General features: G+C 41.0%; 1 protein-coding gene across 1 annotated transcript in view; it reads left to right on the top strand.

The window, feature by feature from the left end:
- LOC124615650 (methyl farnesoate epoxidase-like) overlaps positions 1-17,248 on the top strand; it is a 143,277-nt gene that overhangs the window by 51,545 nt on the left and 74,484 nt on the right. The window contains exon 2 of the mRNA XM_047143663.1: positions 14,305-14,392. Within this exon, the coding sequence (XP_046999619.1) occupies positions 14,305-14,392 (88 nt within the window). The remainder of the gene's footprint in view (positions 1-14,304; positions 14,393-17,248) is intronic.

The following is a 17,248-nucleotide window of genomic DNA, read 5'->3' as shown; positions in this document are numbered from 1 at the left end:
TGTTATACACATAACACAAGATGGCGGACTTGTGTGTATATTTTTATATTTAAGTAACATTTCTCTATATGTATGTATGTATAAACGCCTGAAGATGAACAGAACATGTTCTAAACGCGTTGCATTATGTTAGGAAAGCATAAAATAAAAAGTGACTGTTAGCAGAAGCTTGAAATAAGTAGTTATCCCACACAGTCACGGTGCACAAACATAGCCATTATGGCTGAAAATAATAACGGGAGATTCGTGGTGCAGTCAAAGTTTCTTGAAATAGTGGTACCTTATAGCAAGGAAATATATAAGAAAATGGCATAATAAGGGAACTGTACTAAAGGCCAGTTGAATAAGAGATAACTAGTAGCGCGTACCATCATCTTTACCCTGGTGGTGGAGGCCAGGCAGCATGGAGTAGACTCAAAACGAAGCATGTAAGGCGTTGGTGTGGTGACAGACTGATCTGTTTTTATTAAATGTGTGTGAAATCTTATGGGACTTAACTGCTAAGGTCATCAGTCCCTAAGCTTACACACTACTTAACCTAAATTATCCTAAGGACAAACACAAACACCCATGCCCGAGGGAGGACTCGAACCTCCGCCGAGATCAGCCGCACAGTCCATGACTGCAGCGCCTAGACCGCTCGGCTAATCCCACGCGGCAGACTGATCTGTAGCGTAGCCCAAATTACAGGTTAGGATGAAGGTTTGCATTCTGGTTGTGAATTGGCGAATCCAGCGTATGTGGATCACGTGCTGATCTGTAGCGTTGCCCTAGGTCTATGTTAAACCGAAAGGTGACCGTTTCGTTCTCAGTTTGCGGAGAGGTACTGGAACGCGTCATTTACTCCTCCCGTCTGACTAACGATTGCTCATTCATCGAGGACAACTCACAGCATTGGTCTGGACTGAGTTGAAGCCCGGCGTCCTTCCCTCGCCGGCGTCACGGAGATCAACGCTACGTGACTTTAGCGGCGGGCCGTGAAGGGGAGGAGGAGGGGGAGAACTGCCTGTCCCATTCTCACACAGTTCTGGAGCGATGGGCTGTTTCATCGCCTGCAGGTTGCAAAAGGACGCACATAGTTAGACGGTTCCTGTATCTTATTTCGTTGGCATCTCATAGCACATACAGTGTGATTCACGAATATATGCAAATATTTTAGTATGTTATTATACAAGTAAAACTAAAGGAAAAAGTTCATATAAACATAGGTCCGTAAATGTTTGGTTACGGAGTTACGGCTTATAAAGGATTGTGCCTGAAATTTGGCAACTTCTAATAAGAAGAGGTTAAAGTAGAGCACGATTTCCATTTATTTTGTTATTATTGATCTGCTGAATCTAATAAAACGTGTCCCAGACGTGTATCTGCAGTAGTTTTCCAGAACATCCAGAGAAGCAAAGTTGTTGTTGTGGTCTTCAGTCCAGAGACTGGTTTGATGCAGCTCACCATTCTACTCTATCCTGTGCAAGCATCTTCATCTCCCAGTACCTACTGCAACCTACATCCTTCTGAATCTGTTTAGTGTGTTCATCTCTTGGTCTCCCTCTACGATTTCTACCCTCCACGCTGCCCTCCAATACTAAATTGGTGATCCCTTGATGCCTCAGAATATGCCCTACGAACCGATCCCTTCTTCTAGTCAAGTTGTGCCACAAATTTCTCATCTCTCCAATTCTATTCAATACCTCCTCATTAGTTATGTGATCTATCCATCTAATCTTCAGCATTCTTCTGCAGCACCACATTTCTAATGCGAGAAGTAATGTAAATTTTTTTTATTTATTAACTACTTGACCCATTTTTTTTAATTCCATACAATTGCGCAAAGTTTTCAACAGAAGTGGTAGAGAATTTAATTTTGGAAAAAATGATGGTAATAATGTTAACTGTAACTGTATAAATGTGTCAGATAATCTGCTTTTATTAATACGGTAGCACACGTGAATTCATGTTAAACCGCAAAAAACAAACTTCAGTGTTAAGGAAGTTGTACAGTCTCGGTTGCCAACAATGATATAAACGTTTCTACATTCTCAATGGAAAGTAAAAACATTTATTTATGTAATAACCTTTGCTTCTGGGGATATTCTGGAAAACTACTGCAGCTACACGTCTGGGACATGTTTTATTAGATTCATCAGACCAATAACAACAAAATAAACGGAAATCGTGCTTTACTTTAACCTCGTATAGTTTTGCGATGGCTTCGTATTAGCGACGTTGCAATATTTCAGGCAAAATTTTTTATCAGCCGTAACTCTGTAGCTAAACATTTGCCAACATATGTTTACATGAACTTTTTTGTATAGTCTTACTTGTAGAATGACATATTAAAATATTTGCATACCTTCGTGAATCACCCTGTATATTGGGTGTACCTGCAATCTGACATACTGAGAGTCCGTCTTGCGAGGTGTCTATAAGAATAGGTTGTTGTGACAGTCGCCCAGTAGAAGAGGTCACTGACAACTGCTAATATCAACTGAACGTTGGCCAACCAGATGTAGCGTGAAGGAAAACTAGGGGTGCGCAAGACACCATGGCGTACAGAGAAGAGAATGTCATTCATTCGGAAACAGAAAACTGGAACTCTTATGATGGGATTTAACAATTAGTGTATATCATGTTATAATGGAAGCCGGCCGGAGTGGCCGTGCGGTTCTAGGCACTACTGTCTGGAACCGAGTGACCGCTACGGTCGCAGGTTCGAATCCTGCCTCGGGCATGGGTGTGTGTGATGTCCTTAGGTTAGTTAGGTTTAATTAGTTCTAAGTTATAGGTGACTGATGACCTCAGAAGTTAAGTCGCATAGTGCTCAGAGCCATTTGAACCATTTTTATAATGGAAAGTGGTGAATCAAAAATACTGTAGTGGTTAATAAATGAATTTAGAAGCATAAATACCATGAACAATATATATACCACTGGTCAATTGAGGGAGTTCAGGCAATGGAAATTAGCTAAAATGCTTCGGTGTTTCAGCTCTGTTTGGTTGCTCAAGGTTTGGTTGGCCGACTGCTTCAAAATTCTCGTAAGTCACCGTGTAATATAGCACTCTATGGAGAACTTCGGTTATCGTTGAACACCACACTCAGATTCCATATAGAAGGGTTGGACAAAAATACAGAAACACCGCGAGAAATGCGTGCTTCAACATAAATGCATATTCTAGCCAAGCCTGTAAGTTCCGCTGTTGTGTTTGACCACAGACGGTACCTCTTCAGTGTACTCGATACGTTGATAGTGTCAGTCGTGGTCAGAACAGTGCTTTGTGTAGTTGTAAGTGCATTATGCCCGAGCTAAGTGAATTAGAACGTGGGTAAATTGATGGCGCTCGAATGGTGGGTGCTTCCTGCATCGAGGTAACCGAAGTGTTTGGTATTATAGCTGAACAGGAGGAGAAAATTAGAGACCTTCAGGCTGATTTGGACAGAGGGAGGGAGGAACTGAAGAGGTTAAGGGGGGAGGAGGGTAAACAGCGGTCGGAAGTGGTAGCTGGGAACAGGGACCACAGAAAGAGGACAGTTTCTGACAGTTTCCCAATTGGCACAACCAATAGATTTGCCTTGCTACCACAGTTAAGTAAGGATGAGGCTCCAGTAGAAGTAAATGTAGTCAAGATGCAACAGAATCTCACTAGGAAACCAACTGTTTCAAAAAAAGCAGAAAGTAAGAAGAAAGTTATGTTGCTAGATAGCCGCCATGGGAGAGGTGTGGGCCAGATTTTGCAGGAAAAATTAGGTGAGAGGTACCAGGTCACAAATTTTTTCAAGCCAAGTGCATGTTTTAGCCAGGTGGTAGAGGATATAGGTTCCTTGTGCAAGGGTTTCTCAAAGCAGGATCATGTGATGATAGTGGGTGGAGTGGGGAATAGTATTGATAGGGATCAGGGCTACAGTATTGCGTGTGACCTGGTGAAAATAGCCTCGGCAGCGACTCATACATAGAGGGGTTGAACTGGAAAAAACACACTGAAGATATGCTGAAACGTTTGAGTTCAGCTATTTATGCTGTTAGGATCATTGCAAATTTTGGCGATATACATCTCAGTAAATTAGCTTACCACGCCTATTTTCATTCTCTGCTTTCGTATGGCATCATATTCTGGGGTAGCTCATCATTGAGTAAAAGAGTGTTCATTGCACAGAAGCGTGTAATCAGAATAACTGCTGGAGCTCATCCAAGATCATCCTGCAGACACTTATTTAAAGAGCTAGAGATCTTCCATGTAGCCTCACAATATATATATTCACTTATGAAATTTGTTATTAACAATCCGGACGAATTCAAAAGTAATAGCAGTGTACATGACTACAACACTAGGAGAAAGGATGATCTTCACTACTCAAGGTTAAATCTAACTTTGGCTCAGAACGGGGTAGATTATGCTGCCACAAAAGTCTTTGGTCACTTACCTAATACATCAAAAGTCTGATAGATAGCCATATAGCATTTAAAAGGAAATTAAAAGAATTTAATGGTAACTCATTCTACTCATTAGATGAATTGTTGGATATAGTTAGTGGGTAATTTCTCCAACACCCACAAAAAAAAAAAACAAAAAAAATTTAAAAATATTAAGTGTCATGTAATATTTTGTGTAATGTAATATCTTGTATAGACACCTGTTATTAACCTGACACGTTCCACACATTACGAAGTGTCGTATTCATGATCTATGGAACAAGTACTACTCTAATCTAATCTAATACAAGAGGTCCCGCATCAAAGATTTATACCACACACAGGGAAAACGGAAAAACATCATGCGCTAAGTCACAACGTAGATGAAAGTGTGTGTTGAGTGATCACGACAAACGGTCATTGAAGAGGACTGTTACGAAAAATGAGAAGACGATGGTTGTAAAAGTCACTGCAGAACTGAGTGTCACACTCTCGAAACCTGTCAGCGCCAAAACAAGACGGAGGAAGTTCCGTAAGCAGGGAATCAAAGGGCATCAGTGATGCAAATGTCCGTAACAGGAAAACGTGGTGCCGTAGCGATAAAACATGCTCCGAGGAGCAATGGAAGGAAGTTATGTAGTCTGATTAGTCTGGTTTCAAACTGTTTCCAACTTCTAACCGAATTTACGACCTGACCGAATTTACGAACCAAGAGTGAAACACGGCGGTGTTTCGGTGATGATTTGGACAGAGATGCAGTGTTATTCCGTGGCCTCTACGGTTGTTCTGCAAGGTTGCATAACTGTCAAGGATTATGTGACCAGTCTGGCTGATCAGGCCCATCCTAAGGTGCAATGTTCGTTTCCCAATTGTGGTGCAGTGTTACAAAACGACAGCGCCCCTTTCACACAACTCCTATCGCCCAGGACTGGTTTTCTGAAGACGAGTATGAATTGTTGGATTTCCCCTGGCCACCACAGATGGGTGCCTCATCACTATCCACGTCCATAATCCTTATCTGAACTCGCCACGGCTTTGCAGGTATGTGATTCACTTGAAAACCATACGGGAGTTGTATTTATCCAAGCTGTTCTAAGTGCCAACGGGTGTCCTACACCGTATTAAGGGTGGTAATATGTTGCGTTTTGGTGTTTTTTATTTTTTCTCCACAATTGCCCCCCCCCCACCCCCCACCGCAGTGATGGTGATGTTTGGCAATAAATATCCAACGACAAAATCTGTGGCTGTTCGGGGATATTTTGTAAGTATTTTCGTATATGGAACCCCTAGTCTCCAGTGACTCGTTAGACAGCAAATTACACATTTCTTTTGATTTCTTACGCCTGTTTAGCTTTGTATCGGTATTGTAGTGGAAATATCTGCACAACAATGGAAATTTCGACGGTAATCACTGTGTGTCTTGTATGGGAACAATCTCGTTCCCTACACTCACGGTATTGTTGACAACAGCAATGCACAATTTTGTCTTCGCCCCATTTTCTGGCGGGTTCGTTTTCCCAGCAGTGTTAGTTCTGCGAGGGTAGTTCAATAAGTAATGCCTGACATTTTCTTTCTCAGAACATATTTATTGTTAAAAGACAGCATTTGCTAACAAAGTACATTAAGATGTCTTGTCCATGTCCTATTTTTCTACGTAATCTTCGTCACGTTCTATAGATGTACGCCTAAGTTGTGGAAGAGCATGTATTTCCTGCTGGTAAAAGCCCTTGTACTGTAGGCGTAGCTATGTTTTTCACTGCGTGACTGACACTCTCGTCATCTTCAAAGTGTGTTCCCTGTAGAGAATCCTTAAGCGGCCCAAACAGATGGAAGTCCGAGGGTGCCAGGTCTGTTGGATGTCTGAGACAATGATGTCCAATCCAATATCGCGATGTGTTCCCAGGTTCTTAGACTTATGTGTGGGCGTGAATTATCGTGTTGGAGCAAGATTTCTGCTGGATTCTTGTCCGATCGAACACGTCGGAAACGATTCTTGAATTTATTCAGAGTCGGCACGAATAATGGCATCTGCACGATTCAGCAAGTCTGGAGCAGTGGCTGTGACAGGACGTCCCGAGCGTGGCTCGTGGAGTTCTGTTTCTGCATTTCCTGAGGCCGTAACTTCCTTTACCTATCACCCAACTGTACTCCTATCAACTGCAGCATCACCATACACTGCACAAAATTTTTTTTATGGATGTTCACCACCGTTTTTCTGCACACAAGAATTCAATAACAGCACGATGCTTGCAACGCCATTTTAACGCAGCACTAGGCTCCGCCATATGCCAGAACGCTTCGAAACTTCATTGGCTAACAGAACAAACATCAAACATGAAGCACACACAAGGACGTTCGTCTACGTATATTAATGGCTTTTTTTTTTAAATGTGGGACATTACTTATTGAACGACCCTCGTACGTTATCAGTGATACACAACAGTACATATAGGTTTACTGATGAAGAGTTGGTCGATATGCAGTCTGAGTGTGACTGAACGCGCCACAAGGAAGCCATTCGGAGCTGTTCCTGAAGAGACGGCAACCACATTACAGCACTTTTGCATCTTACAGAGGTTCCTCTGAGAAACCGGATCCTTCTGTCTTAGATTCGGTGCTTGGTGCTTGCCTGTTGTGGGCTTCTTTACCATTGTGAGCGCATTTTCACAGAAACAGAGATAACTGGGCTGACAATCCGAGCAAGTCATAATTACATTATTTCTCTGTAACGAGCCATCAGACAAAGGGTCCTTTACACCTTAATACTCATAATATATTTCATGAACAACTGTCGATATTTTGTCGGTGGAGTTCTGATCCATGCACTGATGTTACTGGTGGGTATGGGTTGCATGTACTGGAAGAGATCGGTGAGATCCCTTTTGCCGAAGCCAGCGATACGAATGCTCGGGCTGCTTGAACGGAACGAGAATGTGGTCGAGGTCACGCAGAAGCTGTGAGCTGCGGAAAAGACTGGAAACTTGCCCGGCCACTTCCAGTCAGGGGCCTGCCCTGTCACTCACGAATGAACGAGTGCAGTACCCGCAACAAACAACTGTGGTGGTTTTCATATTCCAGCATTGCCATCTATTGGCATTCCTGCTAAGTCGGGTGATGCTGAGGAAATTAAATTAGGAAATGAGACACTTAAAGTAGTAAATTAGTTTTGCTATTTGGGGAGCAAAATAACTGATGATGGTCGAAGTAGAGAGGATATAACATGTAGACTGGCAATGGCAAGGAAAGCTTTTCTGAAGAAGAAAAATTTGTTAACATCGAGTATAGATTTAAGTGTCAGGAAGTCATTTCTGAAAGCATTTGTATGGAGTGTAGCCATGTATGGAAGTGAAACATGGACGATAAATAGTTTGGACAAGAAGAGAATAGAAGCATTCGAAATGTGGTGCTACAGAAGAATGCTGAAGATAAGGTGGGTAGATCACGTAACTAATGAGGAGGTATTGAACAGAATTGGGGAGAAGAGGAGTTTGTGGCACAACTTGACAAGAAGAAGGGGCCGGTTGGTAGGACACGTTCTGAGGCATTAAGGGATCACAAATTTAGCATTGGAGGGCAGCGTGGAGGGTAAAAATCGTAGAGGGAGACCAAGAGACGAATACACTAAGCAGATTCAGAAGGATATAGGTTGCAGTAAGTACTGGGAGATGAAGAAGCTTGCACAGGATAGAGTAGCATGGAGAGCTGCATCAAACCAGTCTCAGGACTGATGACCACAACAACAACACAGCATTCATGCTTCATCTGCGCGCTCTGAGCGGTTCTGACTATGGAACACAGCCATGTGAACACAGCAGAATGTTTCCAGCGAATCATTGAGCAGTCACGGGGAGTGCTAGGTTACAGACCGTTGGCTACTGCAACTTGTGAAACGGCTGGCCATTGTATACTTCGAGAATCAAGTTCTACAAAGTGTTTCAAAAAGAATATACGTATTTCGAATGCATATATTTATTAAACTTTAAGACATGTGAATATGAAACTTTTCACACATATTTACGAACCTCTCTGATTCAGATTACAGATGTTCAATATGTCCTCCATCAGCGACACGAACAATGTCACATCGATAGCCAAATTCGTCCACACTCGGGCAAGCTTGCCCTTCGTCACTGATGTTATAGCAGTACGCATCCGGTTCATCAACTCTTCCAGGTTCTGTGGGAGTGGTGGTACATAAACGTTGTCTTTAACTGAACCCCACAGGAAGAAGTCGGAGGGAGTCAAATCCGGTGACCGTGGAGTCCAGCTGAAACATGCTAAGTCGCCAACTCCTTGACGACCAATCCAGCGGCTCGGAAGAGTTTCATTCAGACATTCACGCACTTGGCGACTCCACTGAGGGGTGCCCGTCTTGTTGCACAATGAAATTATCTTCGTGCAGCTTCGGAAACAACCAGTTTTGTAACATAGCGAGATACTCCTGCAGTGGCTAGCACACTGGACTCGCATTCGGGAGGACGACGGTTCAATCCCGCTTCCGGCCATCCTGATTTAGGTTTTCCGTGATTTCCCTAAATCGCTCCAGGAAAATGCCGGGATGGTTCCTTTGAAAGGGCACGGCCGACTTCCCACCCCGACCTTCCCTAATCCGATGAGACCGATGACCTCGCAGTTTGGTCTCTTCCCCCAAAACAACCCAACCCTAAGATACACCTGACCGTTAACCGTGTTTCCATCAAAGACGAATGGGCCGTAAACAGATGATCGGGATATCGCACAAAACACATTGACTTTGGGCGATTCTCGTACATGTTCAATGGTTGCATGTGGGTTCTGTAGGTCTCAAATTCGAACATTGTGGTTGTTTACCTGACCACTAACATGGAAAGTCGCTTCATCACTGAGCACGATGCGTTGTGCGAAAGTGTTATCATTGTCAATAGCATCAAGAATCTCGTTACAAAACGCCACACGTTTGCGTTTGTCGTCAAGACGCAGACCTTGTAATAGCTGTAACTTGTACGGCTCCATAACCAACCGACGTCTCAAAACACGCCAAATTGTTGTTGCAGGCAGTTGTAACTCCCGACTAGCACGACGAGTTGATCTTGAAGGACTACGTTGGAAAGCAGTTTGAATTCGTGCAACATTTTCTTCAGGAACACAAGGGCGGCCAGGACTCTTTCCTTTACATACACATCCTTTATCTAGAAACTGTCGATACCATCTGCGAATGTTCCACCGTTTCGGAGGATCAATTTAGTACTTCAATCTGAAACGTCTTTGCGCTTTAATCACAGAACTGCACTTCGCAAACTCGAGAAAACAAAATGATTTCTACTGCGGAGTAGCCATTTCAAACATATGACGGTTACCAAGCAAAACAAAAGACAACTGACATCTAGGAACTGTTAACGTAAACTAGATTATGTATTCGTTTCTCCAATAGCCGAGCCGAGGCGCAGCGATCGATAGTTTGGACAAAATAATACTTTATAATGCGTATATTCTTCTCAAAACACCCAGTATAATCAGTTAACGCTACGAAAAGTCTGAACACATATTTTTATTTGTATCAGTGAAATGGTTTCAGCCTCATTTTACAACGGTCTGTAAGATGGAAACTGGAGAAGTAACGGGATATAGGCTAAATGCACCATTACAACCACTTATACACTTTTCTTGTCGTGACGCAGCTCAGTTTTAACACGCTTCCATTTCCTGACAACGAAATCTGCCTTGAGCCCTCCTATAAGATTCAACCCGCTTCTCTCTATCCCTGTCCGATTACATATCTCCCCAACCTCACACTCCCTCATTTTTTATTTTTTCCTTGTGACCTTGACATTGCCCCTCCTAGGTGTCTATATCCCGAAACTCGTGCTTCCCTGTCGGCCATACACGCACATTATACCTATCCTCACAATTCAGCTCAAGTGAACCAGTTAGCTCCATAAACTAACTATCCAAAAGTATCAAGCCACCTTCCTTCTCCCCATCACTGGTCATAAATGCAGGTCCTTTGCATCATCTGCTAGTGAAGTGTAATACGGTTCAGTGTATGTTTTAACTTTCTCGCAACTCACTGTTTTTTAAATGTTATGCGAAAGTTATCCCACGCGATATTTTAAATGTCATTAGTAAAAAGCTTCTGCATACTATTATAGCTATAAAAGAATGAGGCGATTAGAGGATAATGAAACAAGCAGACAGTCCTAATAAACACTGGTCCGCAAACCAATGGCTTCACCGATATGACGTATTATGGCTGACTACGTGAACACATTAAAAGAGAGTTCTCAAGTATCCAAACTGCAAATATACATTAAGGACAAACGCAATACGATAAGTTGTCCACTTAGCTTTAAAAGGAATAACTCAGCGAGTTTTAACAGTTCTGAACAGCAATCAATAAATGTACTTCCATAAAAGTACTTTGCTCCTCTCTGAGTACGAGGTAATGTACTAAATCCAAGAATATCTGTGTTGTCTTTGACGTTCCAGAACGGGGCGAGACATTGTCCATGTGAAGCAGGCTTCAAACGTGTGTTCATCGACGCCTGCATTCGCTCAAAAACCCCAGGCGTGTTCCGAATACAGTGACAACCATCCACAATGCATTCCCATAGTTCATCGACAGTTGTCAGCAGGGTTGGAATGTACCAGAGCCTTAAAATATTCCCAATAAAAAGATCCTACAGATTCAGATTGGAGGACGTGGCGAGCTATAGTACTGGCAAGCAACGGCCGATACACTTGTTATCGAATCGCTGTTTAAGAGTACTTAGGTATCCAGAATTATAATACAGTCAAACGAAGGCACATTATCCCTTTGTAATTTATGCCCCACATGCGGTGTTTCAGAATAAACGTAGCCTTAGGTAGTGTTGTAACATTGGCATGACTGCACTCCTGCATGCTTCCTATCGTGAAAACCCATTGGTTTCCGGACATATGTTTGTTACTATTATTTGCTTGTTTGAGTGTCCTTCTTCCGCTTATATCTGTAATAGTGAAACGCCCTATATAGCTCATCCATTTACACTAACTTTCCCACCACTGAGATGTACAGTATGAATGATGTATCCTGCTAATGTTAAATTTGCTAAGTTCATGACCTATTTTCTCACAACTTCATGCAACTTAATGAAACTTTCGTATGTTACTTGTACGTGCCTCTAGTTTGGTTATAGTACCAGGTGTAGAAGTATAAAAACGGAATTTCCCTATAGATTGTGCTAGCCGTCAGTGTAGGGCCCGTGAGACCGCGTCTGAAGCGTCTTCTGCTTTCTGTGACGGCTGACGACAGAAGTCAACACACAGTAACCCAAGTATATCTTTCAAACGAGTAAACACGTCGAATTTTGTGCCTACCAACTACGATTTGCGGACAGCATTGGTTTTCTGTTATAATTTGAAGAAAACTGCTGCAGAATCGCATCGAATGCTTGTCGGAAGTTTCGACGAACGCGCTCTAAGGAAAACACAGCGTTTCGAGTGGTTCAAAAAATTCAAAAGTGGTGATTTTGACGTGAGAAGCGACTAGCGCGGGAAACTACCGGAAAAATTCGAAGACAACGAGTTGCATGCCTTATTGGATGAAGATGATACTCAAACTCAACAGGAACTCGCAGAACAATTGAATGTGACGCAGAAAGCCGTTTCTCTTCGGTTGAAAGCTATGGGAAAGGCGCAGAAAGTGGGAAAATGTGTTCCGCATAAACTGAATGAAAGACAGCAAGCAAATCGAAAGACCACTTGTGAAATACAAAAGCAATTCGTTTTTCCATCGAATAGTGACAGGTGATGAAAAAGGTTTGATTCTGAGAATCGTAAGTGTTGTAAATCATGGGTGAAGACCACTGCACTGCAAGGCCAAATCGCAGTGGACAGAAGACTATGCTCTGTGTTCGGTGGGATCAGAAACGTGTCATCTATTATGAGCTGCTAAAACTGGTGAAACCGTTAACATTCATCGCTACCAACAGTAATTGATCGATTTAAATCGAATATTATATGAGAAACTACAGGAATATGGAAAACACAGCACAAAGTGATATTTCTCCATGATAGCGCCCCATCACACACTCAAAACGGGTCAGAGAAACGATCGAGGCGTTCAGCTGGGAAATACTAGCGCAGGCGGCTTATTCTCCAGACTTCGTGCGCTCCGTTCGATTATCACCTTTTTGCGTCACTTGATTTTTTTTTTCGTGTCATTCACAGCCTGCCAGAGAGGTGGGAGAACTGTATAAATAGCAATTGAGATTATTTTGAATAAAATCAGTTTCAGACAACAGACGTGTAATTATTGCAACCAAATTCCGGTTTCATGCTTCTACACCTGTCATATATTCTAGGAGTTAGCATAGAATATTTTTTTTGTTGTATCTCTTTTTGTTTCATTTCTTCCTTACATTTTTGTGCATCTTACTGGGAATATACGTTCAATGTCTACCTTAATAGAAGCGTAGTATCACAAGAGTATTACAAATAAACTGTAAAAAAATCATGCAACTATCTTCTACAGTTCCTGTGGAAATGGGTAATTTGTCTGAGAAATTTTTGTTTTTCAGAAATCCATTTAAATTAAATCACACATTTTAGTAGAAACAACAGTTAAAACTTGGCAGCATTGTAGTTTTCGTCATCTTGTACATTGCCTGACTGCATCCACTTCCTCCCCTCAAAGATCTTGCCTCCTTGGACACTTTTTGGGCTTGTAGCTCAGCTTTGTCAATTCGTTCATCGTGCAATTCCTCCCGTATGGCTCGTGTGTTCCAACCCGTCTTCGCTCCCAACTCCACTCTAAGATTTTCAGTCTAGCAGTATTGTCATCATTAAATATGATTACAGCACCATAAATACTAAATCGCAATATGTGGAAACCCACAAATTCATTATTAGGTGCTCTTATTCCAAACTATATTGTTGAATGACTCATTCACATTTTGTGTCTTCACTGCCAGACATTTCAGTAGATCTGAATTCGTCAAATCTCTGTACACTCTAGTAGCCTCAGGTAAAGAGTTCTTGTTGGTAAACTTATCTAAAGTTACACCTCACTCAGCTTTTTTTTATATTTACGCCACTCGCCTGAATGAATGTTGTGGATCGCCTTGTCATCTGTTGATATTTTATGGAATAAAACTGCCTACACAACCTTTTTCATACCATCTGGGTTTTTTGCGTTGCTTCTTATGGTTTGACCATAGTTTTCTGGTAGCTGATGATACTGTCTAGCAGACGCATGCTAGAAATCGCGCCGTCAGACAACACTGCCTGTAACAGCCATGCTTCTTCATTAAACCAAGAATACTGCACGAACAGCGTAAAAAAGGATCACAACTGTTATCATGGGCATACTAACTTATGCAGCAAGGTTTCCATTAGAATTTAAATCACACCACACCCATCTAGACCTTATGGTTCATGAGATATTAATTTTTTACTGAGCAGTGGTTTATGAAATTCTAAAAATGTGCTACACGACTAACTAAATTACATTAAAATAAATATACTTCTAGCCAATCAAATTGAATAAATCATACATCAAATTAATCATCAAATTCCAAATAATATTTTTGCATAGAAGAATTAAAATTTTTCAATAAAATGCCCATTTATACTCCCCTTAAACTCTTTTGGCTAAATAGTGGATTATTATCGTTTCGCTGCCAGTCCACGCTCACCCCTCTGGGACGCGGGAAAGAAGGAACAAAACAAAAAAGACCTACATTTAGGCAAGTCACTGCATTCCTCACTAGACGACAGCATTACTTTACTTCAGGGCCATACGGAATTAAAATTTTAACCTCTTTCAGTAGTGAGTAACTGTAGGATACTGTTAAAACGATTGAATATATTCGTGTAATGTGTAGTATCTTTTACACCACAACATTCCAACATCCATTTGTAATACATTGTGCTGTCTGTACAGATGCTGCTGTTTGTGTTGGCTTTATTCTCCCTGGCGCTCTGGCTTCTGCTCAGCTGGGTCAAGATGAAACCCAAGAACTTCCCTCCAGGTAAGTGGCGACAGGTTTATTTTGCCTTAGTAACACGAGAGATCCTTCGGCAGTGCGTTCCAGACTAATAATTCGATCACCATTTTGGATTTACAGATTTCAAAATTCAGCCTTATATGTGCGGAAGCGAGTTACCTAGGATGCATTTCGATCGAACTCATTTAGTTTTCGCACCTCTTATATGCAGGTTCCACACGTGTCTAACGGTAGGTGTACGCGCAGACCAAGGATACATACACTAAATTTGTCAAATGGGAAATACAGGGCAGAAAAAAAGAGAGATGAAGCAAACAGTACATAAATTCAAACGAAGAGCAAGCTAGTAAAGAACAATTCCCGTACGGGTTCTAGGGTGACGAGATGAACAAACGTGGTACATGGGATAAACAATTCTAAAAAATTAGACTTAAGTGGAAAAAAGGGAATACAAGAAATTAAGGTACAACTTTAATTAATTAACTAAAGCTGATTAAAATTCCATTGCTTTATTTCTTAAGACACAAATTTTCAGTAGAGTTTTGAGCTTGTTCAAGAAATAACTGCAGAAAAATCCGAAGGAAAACTCTTGCAAATTGCACCGTTCCATCAGCATACTTACCATGGTTTCTATTGTGAATCTATTGCGCAGTTATCGATGAAAATGTTCTTTCAGCGACAATGTGTTACGGAAAACTTTAAAAGAAAGAACTCAGCGAGTTTTAACAGTTCTGAACAACATTCAATATATGTACTTTCATAAAAGTACTTTCCTCCTCTCTGACTACGAGGTAATGCACTAAATCCAAGAATATCTGTGTCTCTTTGACGTTCCAAACTGTTCAAGACATTATACATCCCCCTAAATTTCAAAATTATTAACTCATATTGCAAAGGATACAACTCTTTTGTCCTTATCATCGCACCCTTTTCTTAGAGAATCCGCTGAAGGATCACTTTCCATGCACCACCATTACGATGAGGGAATTCAGACCCAGTGATTGCCAACATTTGTTACATGCAGATCGTGCATTTCCCGTAAGGTTCAGTAAAACATCCTCATGATAAGTACCCAAAAAATTATTAGAGGTCTTTACATTCTTTAGTTTTCTTCAATTACTACATTTTATACATATTTTCTGCTTTAGCTAATCAAGTTCAGTATTATTAATAAAGGAAATAAGTTTGCTGAATTAGTCTGTGATAATCTCTACATATGAAAGGCAATATCCTCACTGACTAACTGACTGACTTCCTGCCTCATGATCGCACAGCCCAGACCGCTAAGGATGGAAACTTGAGACTTGGAGAAGGTGTGGACCTCATCCTATACACGTCGTTTAAGAAAGGAATTTTCGAAATTCCAACCGTAAGAAATAGGGTTTTTTGATAAATGTCACTATTAAGGCAATTTTGAAGCTAAACCTACGAAAATTGATGTTTGGTTTCTCGATCAGAAACGAAGAAATACGTCTTTTACCATTTTTGGAAATTTAGCCCTATGGGGTTGAAATACTGGATCAAAGCTTTTTTTTAAAAAATATATCATTATTAATGAACTATAAATTATTTTAAAGCTACATCTATGAACATTAGTATTTGTCTTCTCGGTAACAAATAAAAATATACATGTTTAAGCGATTTTGGAAATTACAGGTCATAAGATTTTTTTTATGAAAATCTTTTATTCTGAAAGCATTTTTGAAGATAAATCTTTGAAAATTTAAATTTGGCTTCCCAGTTAGAAACAAAAATAGGTGTTTCACTTCTTTTGGAAATTCAATCCCTATGGGGTGAAATAGGGGGTGAAACGTTTTATGAAAATATTTCATTGCGAAAACATTTTTAAAACTAAACTATTGAAAACTGGTGTTTGACTTCTCGGTTAGAGGTGAAAAAATATGTGATAATTAGCTCGACACCCTAGCTGCAAAGAGGCGTTGATGTACATCATTGGGGACATGTTGAAAATGTGTGCCCTGACCGGGACTAGAACCCGGGATTTCCTGCTTACATGGCAGACCATTAGAGCGTTTGCCATGTAAGCAGGACATCCCGGGTTCGAGTCCCGGTTGGGGCACACATTTTTCAACATGTCCTAATGATGTATATCAACGCCCTTTTGCAGCTATGGTGTCGATTTAATTATCATCTCATTCTAGAGAAGCTGCACGGTCATCAACTGTATCTGTTTTTTCGGAAACAGATACTACCTTCTCTGGAACCGAGCGACCGCTACGGTCGCAGGTTCGAATCCTGCGTCGGACATGGATGTGTGTGTGATGTCCTTAGGTTAGTTAGGTTTAATTAGTTCTAAGTTCTAGGCGACTGATGACCTCAGAAGTTAAGTCGCATAGTGCCCAGAGCCATTTTTTTAGATACTACCTTCATATATAGAAAAAATATGTTTTTCATTCTTTTTGGAAGTTCAACGACTAAGGGGGTGATCAGACTGATTAATTGACTGATCAACACCCACCCCAAACCGCTAGGGATGGAAACTTAAAGTTTGAAGAGAGTGTGGATCATATACTGTAGGCATCGTTTATGAACGAATTGTCCAAAATTCCACTCCTAAGGGGGGAAAAGAGAATGAAAGGCTTTTTGAAAGTATGTCGCTCTTACGGGAATTTTGAAGCTAGAACTACGAAAACTGATATTTGGTTTTCCAGTCAGAAAATAAAAAAAAAACGTGTTTCAGCATTTTTGGACATTAAACCACTAAGGGAGTAAAATAGTGCGTGAAAGTTTTTTGAAAATAAATAATTATTAAAGAACTACTAAGTATTTTAAGGCTACGTCTATGACAACTGGCGTTTGATTTTTCGTTTAGAAATAAAAAACTACATGTTTTAGTGTTTCTGAAAATTCAACCCCTAA

Source organism: Schistocerca americana, chromosome 5, assembly GCF_021461395.2.
Source record: "Schistocerca americana isolate TAMUIC-IGC-003095 chromosome 5, iqSchAmer2.1, whole genome shotgun sequence".
Classification (NCBI taxonomy): domain Eukaryota; kingdom Metazoa; phylum Arthropoda; class Insecta; order Orthoptera; family Acrididae; genus Schistocerca; species Schistocerca americana.
This window is presented reverse-complemented; position numbering and strand designations above follow the sequence as displayed.